Source organism: Scomber scombrus, chromosome 15, assembly GCF_963691925.1.
Source record: "Scomber scombrus chromosome 15, fScoSco1.1, whole genome shotgun sequence".
Taxonomy (NCBI): domain Eukaryota; kingdom Metazoa; phylum Chordata; class Actinopteri; order Scombriformes; family Scombridae; genus Scomber; species Scomber scombrus.
In genome coordinates this window covers 23651138-23673929 of record NC_084984.1, presented here as the reverse complement: position 1 = coordinate 23673929, position 22792 = coordinate 23651138, and the positions used below count along the sequence as shown (strand labels likewise).

Sequence of the window (22792 nt, the reverse complement as noted above, 5' to 3'; positions counted from 1 at the left end):
CATTATCCTTTACTTTCTGGAAACTTTTACACAGGCGGGGAGCTCCGGTCCTCTGAAATGAGGCCAACGCGGAAGTAACTTAAAACTGCATTCTATCAAAAGGCCACCAGGGGGCGACCGTTTTGGTGTCAAAAGGACTTCCGTCTCTATACAAGTCAATGGAGATTCACCAACTTCTCACTTGATTTCTAACCTCAGTAAACGTTTTCAAAATGTGTTTATGGTCTCAATCGCTAGTTTAAAGCCTTCTTCAATGCAGTATGATGTTCATTTGTGAAATTTTGGCCTCCCTGATTTTATATTTGACGATAAAGCAGGGTATGCATTAGGGCGTGGCTACGTCGTGATTGACAGGTTGATTGGTTCACAGGTTCAGGAGCGCGGACAGATAAACTGCAGGAAATACCCGTGAATTTGTTTCACACCAACAGTTTTCTCCGGAGTTTTGTGGTTATAGTCGTAACAGCTAACTTGGTTAGCATCACCAGGTTGCCGGTGTAGACTGTGGTAGATCCAGCCCTCGCAACTTCCCCCGCTCCGTCCTCTTGCTCCTCCTGATGCCCATATAAGTAGAATCCGTGTTTTTATTTTTCCCGGCATGCACCTGAAATTTTCAAGATGGCGCTGCTCAGATCCGATACTATTGGCCTCCTCCTAGTGGCTGAAAGTAGCTGTTAATGAACCCAAATACTAAACTACATGAGAATAAACAAAGACCACAGCACAAATGTCGACGTTTGGCCCTAAAAACCATTATTCAGTTTTAATGATTCATCTCTAATCACAACTTCAAGACAAACTCTAAAACCTCCAAAAAATATTCAGTTTGAAATGATTTTATATCACAAATAAAACCAGTAAATTGTCTCATTTGAGAAGCTAGAAGTGGAGAATATTCTTTTTTTTATCAGATATGATCATAAATTTAACATCTTGAGCGTCTTGTTTATATAAACTATTATAAAGACGTAACTTCAGACTTGTGATGTGCGTTTTATAGACAAACATATCAACTGAAAATAATCTTTTTTTTAATTATTAATTGACACTGAAAATCATATCAGACGTCAGTAATTCAATCAGTAAATTCAATTCAGCATCAACATCAACACATTTCAGACGATCTTCAGCCTCAATTTTGATAATTTGTTTAAATGAAATAATAAATCTCACAATCAACCAACTGTCTGCATGAAAAATAAGATTAATGGTTTAATATTTGTGTCCATGTTGACGCGTTAAAGATGAGTTTAGATCAATAAAACAATAAAAACACAGAATACTGAAATATTCTCTGATTCAGTATTAATGGATCAGCTTCTCAAATGTCAAAATCTTCTTGTCTTTTCACCGTAAAATGAAAATATGTATTATTTTTTACATTTTATAGACCAAACTAACAGCTTTAATTGATAATAAAAATAACAATTAGTTCTATTGTAGGGTTACAATAGATTTATATCAGTAACAATTAGAGTTGCAACAACAGTAAATGAATTGATTTAATAGTTTTAATCATTTTTTGAGCGAAAATGCAAAATATTTGATGGTTCCAGCTTCACAAATGCGTCTTTAACCCTGTATCACTAAGTGTATCATATTGGATACAAGAGTTTTAGAGACCTTTAAATCATCAGTGTGATCATATTTCATTCCTGAAAACCTGATGTATATACAATCAGATACATGTAGTACAAATATAAACCAATGTAATGTTGAATTACTAAATATTTAGTAGTTTATTTTATGGTAAATTCCTGTTGAAAATGTGTGTATCAAATTAGATACAGCAGGTATAGTCATTTATCTGTCAATTTTCATTTTATTTCATTTCATGCATTATATATTATTATCATGCATAAACAAGTTTAAAAGGTGTTGTTATGAGCTTTATGCAGGACCTTAAGAAAGTTGTATTCAATATGTTTTCATGTGTTTAAAAAAATCATGCTATGAAAAATAAATTGCAAAAAGATTTCTCAGTGCATCAAATATGATACAAAACAAAACTCATAGATGCAAAGTGTTATTTAATTAATCTTTTTTAATTACTTGTCAGAAGGGTCCCAATAAACTTTAGTTTCAAAGAATTTTAATTTTCTGGCAATTATTTGATGGTTCAGGCTTCATAGGGTTAACCCTTTTATTTTAGTTTGACACTGTTTCTAAAGGAGACTAAACGTGAACTATTTTATCACTTATTCACAGACTGAATGATTAATTGATAAAGTTTTAGCTCTGCAGTAACAGGAAGTTAAAGAAACCCTCCCTGGAGCTGTGAGTTTTTAGTGTTTCTTTGCGCTCAGATTTCACACTGACACAGATTTATTCTTTTCCTTTTCTCTGCTTTTGTTTTTGAAAGTCTTTCCTCTGCGGATTTTATCCCAGACACACATGTTAGAGGGCTAAAACACACACAGCCGAGCCCTCGCACACAAACACCTGCATTCCTCGGCTTCGTAACCCCCCCCCCTCTCCCAAACCCACCCACCACCCCCCCAACCCACCCAACGTTAGACGGCGATTGTTGTCATTAGGAGCGTCTGAATAGTCCTAATGCATGACTCCACAGGGGCATCGTTACAACTCATTATGCTTAACACACTGCCTGTGGCTTCTTCCACACACACACACACACACACAGACACACACACACACACACACACACACACACACACACACACACACACACACACACACACACACACACACACACAGAGAGGTTTCTGACTGACTGATTGTTGCCTCGAGACAACAGTTATTCCTTCTCTTCCTCCACTCCCGTCCTCCCTCCACATTCTCCTTTACACAATGGAGACATTGTGTATTTTTCAGGCCTCTGAGTAAGAGAGTGTGAGGTGTGTTTATGAGAGAGAGGGAGGAGGGAGGGGAGGGAGGAGGGAGGAGGAGGAAGAGGAGATGCGCCTGCCAGTCTGAAGGCGAGTCAAGGTAAACAAGCTATCGTTGGTGGACGCTACCTGAACCATAATACAGGCTGTTTACTGTACTCATGGACTCAGAGCAGGAAGCAGGAGGCAGCGTGTAGAGACAACCTGTCTGCTTACTCAGCCGTCCTGCTCACCTCCCCCCACCTCCTACTCCTGCTCCTCCTCCTGCTCCTGCTGCTCTTCCTGCTCCTCCTGCACCTCCTGCTCCTGCTCCTCCTGCTGCTGCTCCTCCTCCTCCTCTGCTCCTCCTCCTGCTCCTGCTGCTCCTCCCCTACCTCCTGCTCCTACTCCTTTCTGCTCCTACTCCTTCTGCTCCTCCTCCTGCTCCTCCTGCTCCTCCTCCTCCCTGCTCCTCCTGCTCCTGCTCCTCCTCCTGCCTCACCTCCCCCTCCTGCTCGTCCACCTCATGCTCCTCCTCCATCTCCCCCTCCTTGCGCCTCCACCTCCTGCTCCTCCTCCACCTCATGCTCCTCCTCCTCCTGCTCCTGCTGCTGCTCCTCCTCCTGCTGCTCTTCCTCCACCTCCTCCTTCTCCTCCTGCTCCTCCTCCCTGCCTTCCCCTCCTCCCCCACCTCCTGCTCCTCCTCCACCTCCTCCTCTACCTACTCCTCCTCCTTCTCTTCCTCTTCCCCCTCCCCCCACCTCCCTTCTCCTCCTCCTCCTCCTCCTCCTGCTCCTCCTCCTCCACCACCTCCCTCCTCCTCCTCCTCCACCTCCTCCTCCTCCACTCGCTTAAACAGCCCAGGAGCTGACATTCACTCTGGTTTAAAGGAGACGTATTCTGCTTTTTTTTGGTTATTTATATCCTTTTCTAATGTTGGACGTTAACCTTTTACATACTCATTCATATTCTGACTCATTATTAGTCTCACATTCATACATTCACCGTCAGTTATCAATAATAATAATAATAATAATAGTCTTTATTGTCATTGTACATGTACAACCAAATTGAAAACAATCCTTACGGTGCCAAAAGTAAAAAAGAAAGAAGGTGCTTATAAAAGAATAAAAAAACAAGTAAATAGTACTAACACTAAAAGGAGAAGGAGAAGGAGAGCACACACACACACACCACACACACACACACACACACACACACACACACACACACACTCACACTCACACTCACACTCACACTCACACTCACACACACTCACACACTCACACTCTCATGCACACACCTGTCCTCATACCAGAGTCACACCTGAGCAGCAGTGAATGGCAGCAGGCGATAAGTTATCTGCCGTGTGAGTGTTGATCGTGCTGGAAGACGCCTGGCTTTATTTTCACTCTCTGTTTAAAAAAGCTTCTGTTTACAAAGCTCCCACCATCTGTGTGTGTGTGTGTAAGTAAATGTGTGTGTGTGTGTAAATGTGTGTGTAAAGTAAAATGTGGCAAGCGCTTGTTTAGTTTCACGTCGGTCTCTTTCGGGGCAAGGCTGAACAATCCCAGAATTCCTCTGTTTACTCAACATTGTCTCCGAAGTCCTTAAAATACCAAGAGGATGAACACACCACACACACACACACACACACACACACACACACACACACACTCCTCCTATAGGCAAACACATCCTAACAAACCTGCACACATTCACCGCTCCAGATGTTTGTTAGCAGGAAATCTACAGGAGCTATAACTGTTTTTTTTGCATCAGTCTGTGAGGTTCGGTTCATGTAAAACAAAAACCTGATTAACCTCAAAGATTCACCATCAAACTGCAGCTGGAGACCAAACCAGGGCGTTTCCGTGCACATCTGGATTTGGGAGAGTGTTTATTTGTAACTACCATGAAACTATAACGCTGCCAGCTCTCTTCATTCCCTCTCTAGCTCGATCTACCACTGATATTCTCTCTCAAATCCAAATAATGGCAAAGAAAGACAGAAGATTATTAACTAGTGTTGTGACTCACGATTCAGCTGCTTTCCATTTGATTCTACGATGCATCTCAACGTATCACATCCTCATTCTTCTACATGACTACACAGCTCATTTTTTCATCATTTGATACAAAAAGTTAGATTAGTCAAGTTGAGTCAAAGTTTATTTATAAAGCACATTTAAAACAATCTGACCATAGTGCTGTACAAGCGTAAAACTAGGGCTGGGCAATAAACCAAAATTATATCGATATCGTCTTAGATTTTAAATATCGTGATATGGAATAAGTGCTTTTAAATGCTGCATTACAGTAACATATAATATTCTTACCTTAACAGATCCACTTACTCATCATATCCACATTACTGATAATTATTCATATGAAATCTTATTGCATTAATACTTTGTTAAAGCGCAGATCGTCGTCACTACAATATTGTCAGAATATGGATATCGAGGTATTTGGTCAAAAATATTATGATATACAATTCTGTCCAGCTCTACTTAAAACACAAGATAAAATAAAACAATTATAATAGATAAACTATAAAAGCAGAATATAATTTCAGCTAGGATTAAAAGCCAACGTAAAGAGTCTGATGCAATGATTTAAAACTTAGAAACTAGACTGTTCCACAGGTATGGAGCTACCATTGCAAAGGCTCTGTCACCTAAATATAAACTCCCTTTTTTAATTTAGAAAGTACTTTTAAACATACATGTTAAACATAAATGTGTTAAACAGTTCAGACCTGTTAGCTGACTGTATGAGAAGAACAAACTGAGTGCAGCTCTGTGTTAGTTACATCATGTCAGTTAGTTACATAAAAATACATATGTTAGCTGCAGCTCTGTGTTATTGTTATTATTATTATTATTATTGTTGTTGTTGCTTCACTTCTTTGTCCTGAATGTGAGGTTTGTGTTTGGTAAACAGCAGCGAGTCTAATAACTTCTCCCTGCAGTCACACACTGATTTTATGCTTCCCTCAGTAATACACTCTGTGTGTGTGTGTGTGTGTCTCTCTCTCTCTGTCTGTGTGTGTGTCTTTCTCTGTGTGTGTGTGTGTGTGTGTGTGTGTGTGTGTGTGTGTGTGTGTGTGTGTGTGTGTGTGTGTGTGTGTGTGTGTGTGTGTGTGTGTGTGTGTGTGTGTGTGTGTGTGTGTTGATTTTTTTTCCCCCCTGGTATTTCCAACAGCTGGATCCAGTTAGCGCTCTCAGCCAGAGCTTCCTCGGGCCTCTGAATCAGGGACGTGATGAGGCAGCATTGTGGAGTTATTTAGTGTGTGTGTGTGTGTGTGTGTGTACTAAGGAGCTACTAAACTTCATGGTGGTGGTGGGGTGGGGTGGGGGGTTTATGGAGCAGTAGGTTGAGATGTGGTGTACATGTGTGTTTGCAGAGTAATTATCAGTGAGAAATGTAATTAGTTTGAGTTTCCAGTTAAACACGATGACTGTCTGGTTGCTCGTTGTGTTTACGTGTGTTTAAAGTTTCCCTGCAGAGTGTCTGAGCGGTGTTAGCTTTGGATCAATGTTTCTATGAGTGTGTTCCTGTTTGATTAGCTGCAGGTGGACCAAGCCCATAACAATAACTACTTTTATTTGGACGATATATTGTCTCAGAAATAATTTTGATAAATTATATAAGTGTCATGTGAAGATAAAGTAAAGTTGAATTAAGATAAAGCATCATATCTGTTCTCAAAATTCAAAGAATGAGCTTTGTTTTATGCTCTCAAGTTAAATGTTATGGTCTGTAATACTGGAAACTACACCGGTCACCATAACTTCTATTGGACAATATTATTGTCATATGAAGATCCTTTTATACCACTGATATCATGATAATATAATACTATAATATGAGACACTTCTGTAAAAACACAGACTGCCATTATGTTTGGGAACAGAGTTATTTCCCTTTAATTCTCCTGCAGTGAGGAACGGAGGACATGAAGAGTCTCTTAGCTGCTAATGTGAAATGTTGCAATACTGACGGCAAAGGTCATGTCCATGCATCATACATCATAAATCCATATAGAGACATGTGACGTTTCGAGCCTCCTGCTCTTCTGCAGAGAGACTTTAATATACCTGCATTGACAGCTGCAGACTCTTTCTTTCTGCTGTTACAGATTTAGTTATTTGGTCTATTTGCTACTAAACATTTATCTCAGCTGGAGTAAAGTTGTGTGGCTTTATTGCAAGTGTTTAATCATGTCACCAGTGTCACTGTTTCTCCCATATATCTGTCTTTTATCCGGTGTAACAGGCGTGTAGTGTAGACACACTTTAGAGCGTTTAGGTGGCATCTTGGCTGCTGAACTGCTAAGCGCGCTAACTCAAATTCACCCGACTTCACCACCACAGATGGGTTGTAGCTGCTGTGGCAGTGGACCAATCACATGTCACGTTAAAGAGAAGAACGCTTGCTGTTGATTGGCTGTGAGCAAGTCCATACAAATAGTCATAATTTCTAGCTCAGGGTGCAAAAAGGATCGATTGCAGGTATCGTTTGATGGGAGACGTTTTGATACTACTTGGTATTGATTTATTTCGGAGGGCTGGATACTAATGAAGCTGCTCATCCACAGTTAACAGAAACATGCAAAGAAAGGCCTCAGTCTGTCAGTAAAGGCAGAGAAGAGGAAGAAGCCTGAAACATGGAGGAAATAAGAAAAATTCTCTGTTTGTAAAGATTATTTTTCTTTTGTATGAATATTAGTTTAGTTGAAGTGTGACGTTGTTTGTTGTCTCAGCTGTGTGTGTGTGTGTGTGTGTGTGTGTGTGTGTGTGTGTGTGTGTGTGTGTGTGTGTGTGTGTGTGTGTGTGTGTGTGTGTGTGTGTGTGTGTGTGTGTGTTGGGAAATGGAGAAGTTATTATTTATTCTGGTGAATTTCATCATCACACGATCAGACTACAAACTACAGCTTCACTCTCTCACGCTGTTTACAGTTTGGGATCGACCTGATCAATATGTATTCATTACCTGCAGGACAAAATAGATAGATAGATAGATAGATAGATGGATAGATACATAGATGCATAGATGCATAGATGCATAGATTGATTGATACTTTATTGATCCCAATGGGAAATTCAGGCTTCCAGCAGCTCAATATAAACATAAAAGTAATAAAGCAACAAACAACAGACAATATAAAGGAGGTATAAGAGTCAAATTAAAGCTAATACTTTGGGTTTATTATAAAGTGCAAGTTAAAAACCTCCTCACAGCGCCATCTTCACCATGAACATGTGACATCACTGCCTGTTTTAGGACTTTGAGTCATGTGACCGCAGCTTTTAGGCCGTACACATGAAGCGTCCTGATGAGTAAGACGAGGCAAGTTTATTAATATCAACAACAAGACAACACAAAGTGCTTCTACATGAAACCTAACATTCATCAAGACACTGTAGCTGGATAATATATTTAATATGCACATTCTTTTTTTGTGGACCCAGCATAAAATTTCCCGCTTTTAATCCATTTTGAGAGAATATATTAGAGGATTATGGCAAAAATGTCTTAGTGGTGTAACCATAAAAACTTTGTACCAAATAATTCAACTTGCTTAAAAACAGTATATTCTCAATAAAACACCATATCAACAGGTTTGGCATGATCTTACATTATAACTTTTTATATTAAATAAAGGTAATGGAATACAATTGTTCTAAATATTACATTTCATCTGGGGAATCATGGAGATCAGGAAACATCTCAAGTTTTTTTTTAATGAAGTCATTTTTTAGTATAAGTCCACTTAAATACACTGTAGGTGGATACAATGTGTAATATGTATCATTCTTTTGTGGTTACACCATTTGGCATTTTCAGGAGCATTCAGTCTTACTTTCTGTAAAAAATGGTGCAAATGTCATTTCAAATGATATAAAACCAACAAAAATACTAAATGTACATTTTAACAAAACTGATGCTGCTTTTAAAACTAGTTTTTAACATATTTATTAGTTGATCATTTTACCAACACTTATTTGCTACTGACCCAAAGACGTTAAAGCTGAGATTACCCCGATGACATCACTGTGACATCATCAGTCTCCTTGTTATCATCAGCTGATTTAATTAGGAGATTTGAATATTAAAGGAAGATAAAGATAAAAAAAAAAACACTCACCTGCTGCTGCTGCACCCTCCTCCTCTTCCTCCTCCTCCTGCTCCTCCTCCTCTTCTTCCTCTTCCTCCTCCTCCTCTTCCTCCTACTCCTCTTCCTCCTCCTCTTCCTCCACCTCCCCCTCCTCCTCTTACTCCTCCTCCTCCTCCTGTCTCCTCCTCCTCCCCCTCTTCCTCCTCTTCCTCCTCCTCCTCCTCCTCTTTCTCCTCCTCTTCCTCCTCCTCCTCGTGTGTCCTCTGGACTCCCTCATTCTCCTCTGGACTCCCTCCTCTTCCTCCTCCACCTCCTCTTCCTCCTCCTCCTCATGCTCCTCTTCCCCCTCCTCTTCCTCCTCCTCTTCCTCCTCCTGCTCCTCTTCCTCCTCCTCTTCCTCCTCCTCCTCTTCTTCCTCCTCCTTCTCCTCCTCTTCCCCCTCCTCCTCCTCCTCCTGTCTCCTCCTCCTCCCCCTCTTCCACCTCATCCTCCTCCTCCTGTCTCCTCCTCCTCTCCCGCCTCTGGTTCTGGGGGGGTCAGAGGTCACAGTTGGCGAGTCTGTTGACGTCACTCACAGTTGAACGAGCACCAAAGGCCTCTTCTGTTTCAGCGAGAGTCTGCGTCTCCCTGTTTCAGACAGCTCGGTCAACAAGTGTGGGACCCCGGCGGTTTTCTGGGGGGGGGGGGGTGTGTGCGTGTGTGCGTGTGTGTGTGGGGTTAGGGTTGTACATGTGGGGGCAGGGCGGAGGCGAACAGTTTGGGCTCTGTCCTTTGTTTAAACTCCACACAGACACTTAGAGAGCGAAGCAGAGACTCTCCACGTTTCTGTTGAACATTACGATTTCTCTGTTTGACCTGCAGCACGATCAGACTCGTCCGTCCGTAACGTCTCTTTGTGTGTGTGTGCTCATCTTTCAGGGTGTGTCAGCGTACTCAGTGTGTGTGTGTGTGTGTGTGTGTGACTGTGTGTGACCGCCGCCGTCGTCTTTGTCTGAACAGCAGAAAGAATGTAAACATGCAGGAGATGATCAACGTTTTTTTTTAGCCGCCTTATCTCACCTCTGATCAGAGATAGTCATGTGTGGCTCAGCAGGAACCACAAGCTTCACACTCACACAAAAGGTTTCCAGGTTCACTGAAGTTTGTTCCTGTTGTTTCAAACAACACTTTATTTAGACTTTATTTATATTATACTAACAGAGAGTCTGCAGTGCTTTAAAACCTTTTAATAAAGCTTTGAGTTCAGACTTTGTCTTTGTGTATTAATTTGACACAAACTGCTTCACATAGTAAAGAACAAAAATAAAAGCATGATAACCTCATCCCTTCCTCCCCACATACATTTATATATATATGAGATAAATAATGACTCAATAAAAACAGGAAGTGAGGAAACAGTATCATAAGTGTCATGAAGCTGCAGTGAGGAAACACCAGAGGTAGAATAAACATGTAAAAAAATACAGAATAGCCTATTAAAATAATTAAGATTAATACATTATAATGAAATAAAGTGATTAAAACCAGCTAAATAAAGTAAAACCAGACATAAAAAAGTAGATTATAAAGAGGAAAACAGTAGAAGAAGATAGAAATAGGATATAAAGGGAAGACAAAGTAGTAAAACAGGATAAAACATAAAGTTTAATAAAAGTGAGATAAAAAAGGTGCGATTAAAATCTTAAGATGACTACAACAGTAATAAAATGATTCCTCAGACTTCTGTTATAAATAAAAGGCAGCTAACAGAAGACCTGAGAGTTCAGTAACAGTAGTTATTATTATTATTTTGTATGTTTGCGGCTGTCAGGAAACATTCTCCTTCTTTAAATCAAATCTACCAGCTTGTTGCATATTTTAGCAGCATTTAGTTGATGGCTGATGATAATAACTTTGTGCCCTGCTATAAACTACAGGAAGCTGTTTAATCAGACCTGCAGCAAACAGCTACAGGAAGAAGATAAATAAGGAGTTTTTAGCTGGAAATCATGTAAAGATATTCCAGTAGAGACACAGAATATTAATATAGAGCTGGAGATGTGAAGAATATGTGATATTTAAAAGAGATATACATTTAGATCTGTAATGATGATTTATCAATTATAAGAAAATCAATTAAATCATGTTAGTTGTGAAAAAAAAGTCAAACATTTGATGGTCCGAGCTTCTCAAAAGTGATAAATTGCTGCTTTTCTTCATCGTAACATTAAAGTAAACTGAATATTTTGGGATTTTAGAGTTTTGGTCGGATAAAATTAGATCTGATGGGCGTTTTAAAAATAGTTTTCTGATCAAATGATTCACAAATTACTCAAACAAATGTGAAGATTAATCAATTGGGAGGAAAATTACTTAAATGTATTATTTTGTAGCTGTTTAATTCATAAATAACTGCAGCTTATTGTTCCTACTGGTTTACAGTCTTAAACTTCTTATTTGATGTGATGAACATGAGTCTGTCATATTAGAGGAAGCAGCTTGTGGAAGCTGATTGTTAATGAAGTGAAGTCAGTGTGTTTTTGATGTGTTTTTAATGGCGGGTCTCTTCCTCTCTGCAGTATCTGCCGTTCCAGTGGCCTCTGCTAGATGTACCGGGAAGATCCACCATGAGAGACTCTGCTACTCCTACACACCTGGTAACACACACACACACACACACACACACACACACACACACACACACACACACACACCTGGTAACACACAGACATACCTGATAACACACACACACACACACACACCTGGTAACACACACACACACCTGGTAACACACACACACACACACCCACACCCACACACACACACACACACACACCCACACACATGGTAACACGCAGACACACACCTGGTAACACACACACACACACCTGGTAACACACACACACACACACCTGGTAACACACACCTGGTAACACACACACACACACACACACCTGGTAACACACACACACACACACACACACACACACACACACACACACACACACACACACACACACACACACACCATCAGACCATCAAAACCATTACATCATAACCTATAAATAATATAAATATTAACTTTACTATAATAAACCATCTATTTATAACACATGAACAGTATGAGATAATTAAACCACATTTAGTACAAAGTTTAATACACGAAGGTTTAAATATGACTCGGAGGAAAAAAACATCAGAAGTAGCAGAAAAACAAACGTTTCTATCTTTCTATCTTTCTTTGAACCCTTACATACTGTTTATATTCTAGCTTTTCACAACATAAGTCTCTATATTAATCATTTATGAACCCCGAATCATTCATCAATACCTTTATCAATCAATAATAAATCTGTGAGTATTTCTTAATGATGCTTTCAGAGAGCAGAGAGAGTTTATTCTTCAGTTTCTAAAAAGCATCGGTCAAATGTTACATTATACAGGAGAACATCATGATTTCAATTCATTATATTAAATGTGAAGAAATCATATTTTTGAATTAATACGAGTCAAACACTCAACAAAAATGTTTTTAAAAAGTTGAAATATTTCCATTTTTTGTATAATCTGGGTCACAAGTGTTTGACACCCTTTTTTTTAGGTGTTTTTAGGCAAGGCAGTTTTATTTATATAGTACATTTCATACACAATGGCAACTCAATGTGCTTTACATAAAACAAACATTTAACAGTAAGAATTGTAAACAAAAAAAACATAAAAACATGCAATTTGAGAAATAAAAATAAAACCCAAACATTAAAACATACAATTAAACCCACCACCCCAATAATAATAATAAAACAAATAAAAAATTAAAATATAAATAAAAAATTAAAATTAAATAAAATTAAAAATAAAATTAAAATAAAAACAAAGTACAGAAAAATAGAAAGAGGGAGAAATAGAATACTAGAATAGAGCATTAAATATAAGGTAGCAGCATAAAATAATGATTTGCTTTAAAATCATTAAAAGGACACACAGTGCAAAAGAAAGATTAAAATGTAAAGTGCTTTGAAAGAGCTCAATCATAAGCACAGGAGAAGAGAAGTGTTTTTAACCTGGATTTAAAAATGATTTCAGTTCTGCTGGTAGTTTGTTCCAGTTGTGTAAAAGCTGCTTCACCATGTTTAGTCTGAACTGTGGGCTCCACTATCTGACCTGAGTCAGTAGATCTCAGAGCCCTACTGGGTTTATATTCTACTAACATATCATTTTTAGTGTGAAGTGCAGCTTTTATTTGAGCGCCTCTTCCTCTCTTCCTCCTCCCTCATCATCAGTTCCTTGTAGTCGACATGTTCAGATAAAGATCACATGTGGGTGTTTAAACTTTTTCTGTGTGTGAGATAAAAACGCCTCCCTGACCTCTGCAAATGAAGAAACAAGCCGTGTGTGTGTTGAATGTTATCACAGTCACGACTTCCTTTAAAAACTTACAGGCCGTTAACTTCCTGGAATATTTGTGATATTTACTTCCTTGAAAACAGTCGATCTTCAACAGTGAAGCTCACGTAGGAAGGAACAATAAAAGGATTACACAGCCGCTATCACGTCTGTCAATCATGAAAATAATTGATGATTAATCAGCTGATTCATGTCAATCACAGCAGCTCACACACATATTTTAATGATCTCACTATTAAAACACCTGATATAGGTTGTTGTTGTTGTTATGAATCCAACCTGAGCTCAATCACAGGTGAAATCAGTGACATTTAAGGCGGCGACTAACTGTCATTTTTTATTATCAGTTCATCTCTCGACTGTTTTTCTCTTGAAATTCAGTTTCAGTTTCCAAAAGGTCAGAAAACGGTGGAAAATTGATGCTTTGAGATGATAAATTATGTTTTTTAAAAGCCCATGATGCAACACTGAAGTAGAATATTCATGTTTAAGAAGCTGGAATCAGAGTTATAGTATAGAGAGAGGAATATAGAAATAAAACAACACATCGTTGCAGCTCTAAAGAGATTTATCTTGTCAATTTATCTCCATTTTTTACAACATATCATCTTCTTGCTGAAATGCATTTAGTGTTTTATGTTATAAATCCAACTTGAGCACAACTGCAGCGATCATATGTAAACGTGACATTAAAGGCGGCAACTAACCGTCATTTTTTATTATTATTAATTCGTCTCTCGACTGTTTCTTTCATTAATTAATAAGTCAGTCAGTTTATAAAAGGTCAGAAAATGGTGAAGGTTCTTTCTGAAAGCCAACGATGCAACACTGAAAGAGAATATTCACATTTAAGAAGCTGGAATCAGTCTGAATATTAATCAATAATCAATAAATGGTCATCAGTTTTCCGTCATTTGACTAGTTTAGTTTATTTCAGTCATTGAACTTCAATCCACATGTATAAATAAAATAAATAATCATATCTTCTTGTTTTCATCTCTCTTAGAAACAGAGACAAACCAAAAATAAATAAATAAATAATTAGTTGCAAGTTATCACGATTTTCTGCAACATATCAACCCAAAAATCTGAAAATAAACAGATTTTATATTCTTGTTTTTCTCTAAAATTGTAATTTTTAACCTCATGAACATAAATGAATCTAATAAGAAGTCTGTGAGTGGATGTCTCCACACTCTTTTAATTTTTGACTTTTTATCAAACAGTCTGATAGTTTGTTTAATAATATAAACTGTAGAGGATAAAGTTTAGTTCCTCTTTAGGTTCTCAGTCAGTAAACGAGCCGACGCGTCTCATCTTTAATTATTCAGATTGTGTGTTTGTGTTTAATGTTCTCCACTCTGAGATTTCTGTGACAGGAAGCAGAGATGACAGAGAGAGAAAGTGCTTCAGATCAAAAGTAGTTGAACTCTGACCCCTGGTGGTCACATGACGTCACTGCAGTGTGTAATCAGCTGTTGTGTTTACTGTTGAACTCTGACCCCTGGTGGTCACATGACGTCATTGCAGTGTGTAATCAGCTGTTGTGTTTACAGTTGAACTCTGACCCCTGGTGGTCACATGATGTCACTGCAGTGTGTAATCAGCTGTTGTGTTTACAGAGTAACAATGTGGTGCAACATCCTCACATGACTCACCTGCATCCGCTGCTGTCCTACAGTCCAGAAGCCTTCTCACCTCAGAGAGCCTCACCTGGCTTCTCTCCTGATGCAGGTACACCTGTCTCACCTCTCTCCTGTAACCTGTCTCACCTCTCATCTGACTCACCTCTCACCTGTCTCACCTCAGAGAGCCTCACCTGGCTTCTCTCCTGATGCAGGTACACCTGTCTCCTCTCACCTGTCTCACCTGTCTCACTTGTTCTCTCCTGAGAGCACCACTGTAATAATTACACCTATAATAATATTTTTCTTTTTCTTTCTTTCTCTTTTTTCTTTCCTTCCTTTTTTCCCCTTCTTCAAATGAATAAAATGTATAAGATAAATTAAGATGTTGGCTGCTGAACTCTCTTTAAACACATTTTAGTGATAGAAATCAAACTAAATTAGTTAGAAATTAGAGACGTTTGAATAAAACTAATGTAACTCTGCTCTGATTCTCTTCTGCAGGAATGTCGAGGCCTCCTCACACTGCCTGCTACCCTGTCTCTCCTGGAGGAATGGCTCAGATCCCGCACCCTCTCGGATGGCTGTGAGTCTCTCACACACAAACACACACACACACACACACACACACACACTTGTTTGGACTCTCATGTGACTGTTGGACTCTGTGTTTCTCTCTGAGCAGACAGGGGCAGCACATGTATCCCATCGCAGGAGGATTCTCACCGGCTGCTCTCGCCATGAACGCCTCCATGTCCAGGTCAGTGTTTGTGTTTAATGCTCTAAAATAAATAATCACACAGTTTTAATCTTTATTCTTTAATTGGTGATGATGCTTTTCGCAGTAATGGTGGAGTTGATACTTTCTGATGAATGATGTTAATCCAGTAAATCCATTTTATTTGCATCTCTACAACAAATAGCTTAACATGAATTATTGATATGATTACTGTTATATTCTGGTCAGCTTTTAAATATGGCTGTTATATATATAATATGTGTAATATAATATATGTAGTGAAAGGCTTATTGATCTGAATGTGTGACTCTGTGTTTCCTTGGCAGTTTGGTGTCTGGCGGCTTCTCTCCTCGTCTGGTTCCGACGTCTCAATCGTCCATTCCTCATCCTGCCATCGTCTCCACGGGAGTGAAGCAGGAGCCTGAAGGCAGCGGCCAGCACGGGTAAATATATCGTCATATAAACCATAACTCTATCCATAATTCTGAGAAACATCATCTTTAACTCTTGTCTTAGAAGTGTTACAGACTTTCTTATGGACACAAACTTACATATATACACATTTATTTTTTAATTCACTCATACACACACACTCTGACACCCGTACTAACACATCAGATCATTCAGGTCTGCTTTGCTTCATAATACAGGACGAGCAGGACTGGGGAACACTGCAGTGTATTCTTCCATAGAGCTAAATTATAGAGCTAAATAATAGAGCTATATAATAGAGCTAAATAATAGAGCTAAATACAGCTGAATCATGTTTATATCTGGTGGAAAACAAAACTACTTTGAAGCCCGGAACACAGGGAATGTATGAAAGAGTCATATTTTGGCAGGAGGATCAAAAAGTTATAAAGAGTCTTTAGAGTAACAGTTTGTCTATAACTTGTATTATCGACTAGAGACTGACCCAAACTGGATATTTAGGGCTGAAAGTAGGGATTTAAAAAAAATCTGATATAGATATATGGTCAATAATATACAGATATATATACAGAATATATACATAAACAAACATTTTTTTGTAATAATCCATCAAATATAATGAAGGTATTAAAGATTTTACAGTTTAACAATAAACTTTTAGTATAAAATGACATCAGTGCATTAAAACAGTAACCTTCTCTGGGAATATAATAATTGTGAATTTAAAAAAACAAAACATTCATACATTAAACTATTAAGAGAATTAAGAAAAAGGGTCAAGCAGACATAAAATGCTGCTAAGATAACTTTATAAAATACGTATCGGCACATATTAGACAACATATTCACCCGTACTAATATATTTGTGATTGACCAATATCAGCTGACTGATACATCGGTCTGGCTCTATTATAAACCTTTGATTGGTGATTGGTTGAAATAAAAAAAAAAATAATGAAAAACAATATCCTTGGAGAATGTGATGCCATTTATATGAACACAGCCCAAAAATATCAAGAAAAAAGAAATAAAAAAGCCTAAAATGTCGTCAGTGAGGCGTAAAGGGTTAAATAGGTTTAAAGATGTCAGTATGAACACAATGATGGTGTGTGTGTTTAACTCAGTGTGTGTGTGTGTCGCTGCAGGAAGATGATGGCCGACTCTCAGCAGGAGAAGATGGAGGAGAGGAAGCCTCACATCAAGAAGCCGCTCAACGCCTTTATGTTGTACATGAGGGAGGAAAGACCCAAAGTAGTGGCTCAGTGCAAAGTGAAGGAGAGCGCCACCATCAACCAGATACTGGGACAGAGGGTGAGAGAGAGAGAGAGAGTGTCTGTCTGTCTGTCTGTCTGTCTGTCTGTCTGTCTGTCTGTCTGTCTGTCTGTCTGTCTGTCTGTCTGTCTGTCTGTCTGTCTGTCTGTCTGTCTGTCTGTCTGTCTGGCTGTCTGTCTGTCTGTCTGTCTGTCTGTCTGTCTGTCTGTCTGTGTGCAATTGTAGGGGTTAAAGCATTACATTTGACGTGAGCGTAATTATATTTGTTCAGTTTAAGTTATTTATCATTATTATAATTGTATTATAATTATTTTACATAAACCAACCAATCAACTTATTAATTAAAGTAAAAAATAATAAAACTCATAACTGTGTTTAGTTATCTAATTAGTCGTATTCTTTTGCAGCAGCATTGGTCTTATTATTTAAAAAGGTCTTAAAGTAATTAAATGTGTATTTAATAAATGTGCAGATACTCTGATAACTGACTGTGTCTCTGTCTGCTCTCAGTGGCATTCTCTGTCCAAAGAGGAACAAGCCAAATATTATGAACTGGCTCGTAAAGAGAGACTCCTCCACTCCAAACTTTACCCTGGCTGGTCAGCAAGAGACAACTACGTAAGTACACACACACACACACGCTCATACACACACACACACACACACACACACACACACACACACACACACACACACACACACACACACACACACACACACACACTGTTAAATACCTGAAAATGACTCATTATTATTATTAATTTACAGAAAATTGCTTTGTTTTATTTCCATCTTTACTACAGAAAGAGTGTTGTCTTTTATTACTGCATCATCTTTTACTGATGATCAGCTCTATTGCTTGTTTTCCTCACAGGCAAAGTTTAATATGTTTGAATCCACGTTAATAACTGAAGACAACTCAGATAATCTCTCATCTGGATTTATGACTCTGTTTTTACACATTTTAGTAAGTGAATCAAACTGAAAGTGTAAAAGATTCCCCCTCCACACCAGGGTTGTTATTGAAGTAAACGTCACAAACCAATATGTGAATATTTAGACTACGACACACACACATATGAGGGGCTGTTTAGGAAATAATTCATAGTTGCTCTCACATGTTACATCATACTCTCTTACAAACACTAGTATAGTCACGCACACATACTATCATACTCTCTCACATACACTACTATAGTCACACACACTTACTACTATAGTTACACACACACACACTTACTATCATACTCTCTCACATATACTACTATAGTCACACACACTTACTATCATACTCTCTCACATATACTACTATAGTCACACACACACACTATCATACTCTCTTACACGCTATTATGGATGGAACAACATGATAGTGAATGTATGAGCGAATAATATGCGATGTGTGCGAGTATAGTAGTATGTGTGAGAGAGTTTGATTGAAAAGGAAGTCAACTTGAATTCCCAGTTTCTGATTGGCTCATCGCGGATGTAGGTACCGGATGTCCTACTTTCCAGCGGGATCTCAAGGACAATGTCCCGCCTTACAAAATTATAAAGTTGTACTTATAAAGTTGCCTTCTTGATTTCAGTTCTCCCACACAGCTTCCATTTAGCTAGCAGTAAGCTCCCAGAGCTGTGCACCAATCAAGGAATGAGGCTTTATAGTATTTCCTGTTCAAACAAACTAACTTCCTGTTTTAGTAATTTTGAGTATAATAGTGTATGTGAGAGAGTATGATAGTAAGTGTGTGTGACTCTAGTAGTATATGTGAGAGAGTATGATAGTAAGTGTGTGTGACTATAGTAGTATATGTGAGAGAGTATGATAGTAAGTGTGTGTGACTATAGTAGTAAGTGTGTGTGACTATAGTAGTGTATGTGAGAGAGTATGACAGTAAGTGTGTGTGTGTCTAACTATAGTAGTAAGTGTGTGTGACTATAGTAGTAAGTGTGTGTGACTATAGTAGTGTATGTGACAGAGTATGATAGTATGTGTGCGTGACTATACTAATGTTTGTAAGAGAGTATGATGTAACATGTGAGAGCAACTATGAATTATTTCCTAAACGGCCCCTCATACACACACACACACACACACACACACACACACACACACACACACACACACACACACACACACACACACACACACACACACACACACACAGCTGCTCTACATCTCTGTACTCTTGTCTTGTTTTCAGGTATTTTTTAAACACTGATGTAATTTTTGTGTTTTTCAGGGTAAAAAGAAAAAGAGAAAGAGAGTGAAGAGTGAAACTCTGCTCGATGGTAAGACTGTCTATTAATCAGAGTTATTGATAAGTGGAATAATCACTATATTAGTTTGTTATTATTATGTCATTTTAAACTCATATATATATATATATATATATAAGTTTTCATGTGATGTTAGAAACTGTTTGACATGTTGAGTAACAGAGTGAAGCTGCATAAAATGGCGACATCATTAGTGTGGAAGTAGTTTTAAACCAAGGGTGTCAAACATGAGGCTCGTGGGCCAGAACCGGCCTGCTGAGGAATCCAATCCGGCCCACTTTCCTTCCTTCCTTCCTTGCTTCCTTCCTTCCTTCTTTCCTTCCTCCCTTTCTTTCTTTCTTTTTTCCTCCCTTCCTTCCTGTCTTCTTCTCCCTCCTTCCTTCCTTCCTTCCTTCCTTCCTTCCTTCCTTCCTTCCTTCCTTCCTTCCTTCGATCTGTCCTTCCTCCCTTCCTGTCTTCTCTTCCTTCCTTCTTTCCTTCCTTCATTCCATCTTTTTAATGATCCAGCCCACATGAGATCATATTGTTCTGTATTTGGCCCTTGAATGAAGAAGAAAGTCACTGAGTAACTCAATACATGAGTCAGTATCTGATTGAGCTGTGAAGTAATAAATATCTGCAGATGATCAATATTAAACCACTCTAACCGTGTGTGTGTGTGTGTGTTACAGAGGACCTCCCACCGCAGCCAAAGAGACCTCACATGCCGCCCGGATCTGAGGAGATGCCACACACACACACAGTCCTCACACACTCCCAGACGGCACACACACACTCACACTCACACTCACACTCACACACACACGCTCGCTCTCACATGCCACCGCAGCAGCAGCAGCCTCACACACTCTCCCACATGACGCACACACACCTGTCTCAAGCCAGCCCCGCCTCCTCCCTGGACTCTCCGGCGACCCCGACGACGGCGTTGGCCTCGCCCGCCGCCCCCGCGCCCACACACACCGAGCACACGCACACGTCATCGTCCTACAGCCACAGCGGACACACGTCGCCGTACGCCGAGCAGCTGCAGCCGCTGTCGCTCACCACCAAACCGCACCGGACGGCGCTGCCTCTGAGCAGGACCGCCGTGACGCCCGGACCCTCCACGCCTTCCTCCTCCTCCGACACGCCGACCCCGTCACCGCACACGGCTTCCTCCTCCAGGAGCACGCCACCGCCACCGCCCTTCCTGCTCCCGCCTCCTACCTCCTCGCACCAATCAGCAGCCTTAAATCAGCCGTTCTCTCTCAGACGAACCAATCACCTGTGAGAAGCCTCAGCTGCTTTTTTTCTTTCTTTTTTTTGTTTTTTTACTGTTCATGAAATCAATGAAAAAAAAGTTAAAATCACATGAATTCAATCTTTTTTTTTGTTTTTTTTAAAGCTGTAAACGAGCTTTTCTTTTTTAAACTTTTTTATAGATATCACATTTTATATTAGTATGAAAAGGACAAATAACTGGTCAATATTTGACTGCATCTCTTAACTTCAAACATTTTATTTTTTCTTGCAAACTGTCACGTTGTTGTTCTGTTTGACTTTTTTTTTAAATCAATGATCAAGTTTGTTTTGTTGTAATTGAAAAACGAGGTGTGGCACACGGGTTTGTTCGTTTGTTTAAACTTTAAACATGTTTTTTTTTCACCTGGTAGTAAATCTATTCTCTCTCCTCCCGCTGTGTTAATAAATATTCACTCAGTTCTGATGTTGAAGATGGAAAGTTGTATTTCTTTTAGTGTGTGTGTGTGTGTGTGTGTGTGTGTGTGTGTGTGTGTCTGTGTCTGTGTGTGTGTGTGTAGCAGGTCATCCATGGTCCCTGCAGAGCCTTAAAATGTAGTTGTTTTTTTTTAAATATTCAAGCTCTAAAAATGTGTTAGTTAAGACATTAAATTAGATCTGAGCATAATTATATTTGTTCAGTTTATGTTATTTATCATTATTATCAATATTTTCTTATTTAAATTAAAAAATAATCAGATGTAATGAAACTAATCATGAGTTACAGTCCTTTATAAATGACTTCAATAAGCTCCATTTCAACCCTATAATAGTAAAATCCTGCTTTTACATTATTATATGTCTCATAATATATAATACATGAGTACAACAGTCACATGTGACAATAATAAACACGATTAAAAGTTTCAAATTGGAAATAAAATGAAGTAAAGACATAAAACACAGGAGAATAAAAAGTTACAGTGCAGTGTGAGATATTAACCCTAACATTTGGGTTTAATAAAAATCAGTTACAAACAGAAAAGTCTTCAACTGATTTAAAAAGAACCGAGAGTTGCAGCAAACCTTGTAAAATCATATGAATGATAAATAACAAAGAATGAAATACACAATAATACAAGATAGTTAAGAGTTACTTATGGCTTCATCACAGTAAAAATTCACTCATTAAATATAATTTCTGTTGTTTATTAGACTTAATTTCAGCTGCTTGCAGTGTTGAAACACATGCAGCTGTACATGTGTAGAAACTGTGCAGTTATTCTATAATATAGTTTTTAAATCCCAAAAGCTAAATAATGAAGCAGAAGTAGTTAAATAATCATCATACAGTGATTTAAACAGTCATTATGTAGTCATCATCATTAGCTGTATGTCCCAGAACTCTGCTCATTACTGCAGAAATTACCACATAAATCACAACAGCTTTAACATGCATATCAATAATAATCAAGCAGTGCAAACAGAAGTTTTTGTGCAGATTTGTGGGATTTATTTTATTTTCTTCAGTAGATCTGTGAGAAGTAACGTTAAAGTTTTAATGTAAACTATATAAATATAAAAGTCAGAAGTTGAGCTTTCATCAGGAGTTTGGATTAAGTCCACACTGGTCTACGATCTCTGGCTGCACTAGTTTTAATTCTTTAAATGTAAACTTTATTTAGTTATTTAGTTAGCGTTAGTTATAAGGACTTGTTGGCCCTGTTTTATGGCGAAACAACGAAATTCGCCGCATTGCCACACCCACCAGGTATAAAGGAGGCAAAAGATTTTGAAAACTTTTCATCTCCAAGGTTTTAAGATGACACTGAACAAATTTGAAGTCGGTTGGATTAAATCTTGAGGAGGAGTTCGTTAAAGGACGAGG

At 38.6% G+C, this 22792-nt stretch overlaps 1 protein-coding gene across 1 annotated transcript in view; it reads left to right on the top strand.

Annotated features, from left to right (window-relative positions):
* tcf7l1a (transcription factor 7 like 1a) overlaps positions 1–21350 on the top strand; it is a 35649-nt gene extending 14299 nt beyond the window's left edge. Inside the window, exons 5-13 of the mRNA XM_062434957.1 lie at positions 11511–11588; positions 14958–15069; positions 15465–15546; positions 15646–15720; positions 16026–16142; positions 17277–17442; positions 17914–18021; positions 19647–19695; positions 20355–21350. Coding sequence (XP_062290941.1) covers positions 11511–11588; positions 14958–15069; positions 15465–15546; positions 15646–15720; positions 16026–16142; positions 17277–17442; positions 17914–18021; positions 19647–19695; positions 20355–20956 — 1389 coding nt within the window. The 3' untranslated portion in view covers positions 20957–21350. The remainder of the gene's footprint in view (positions 1–11510; positions 11589–14957; positions 15070–15464; positions 15547–15645; positions 15721–16025; positions 16143–17276; positions 17443–17913; positions 18022–19646; positions 19696–20354) is intronic.
* The last annotated feature ends 1442 nt before the right edge of the window (positions 21351–22792 follow it).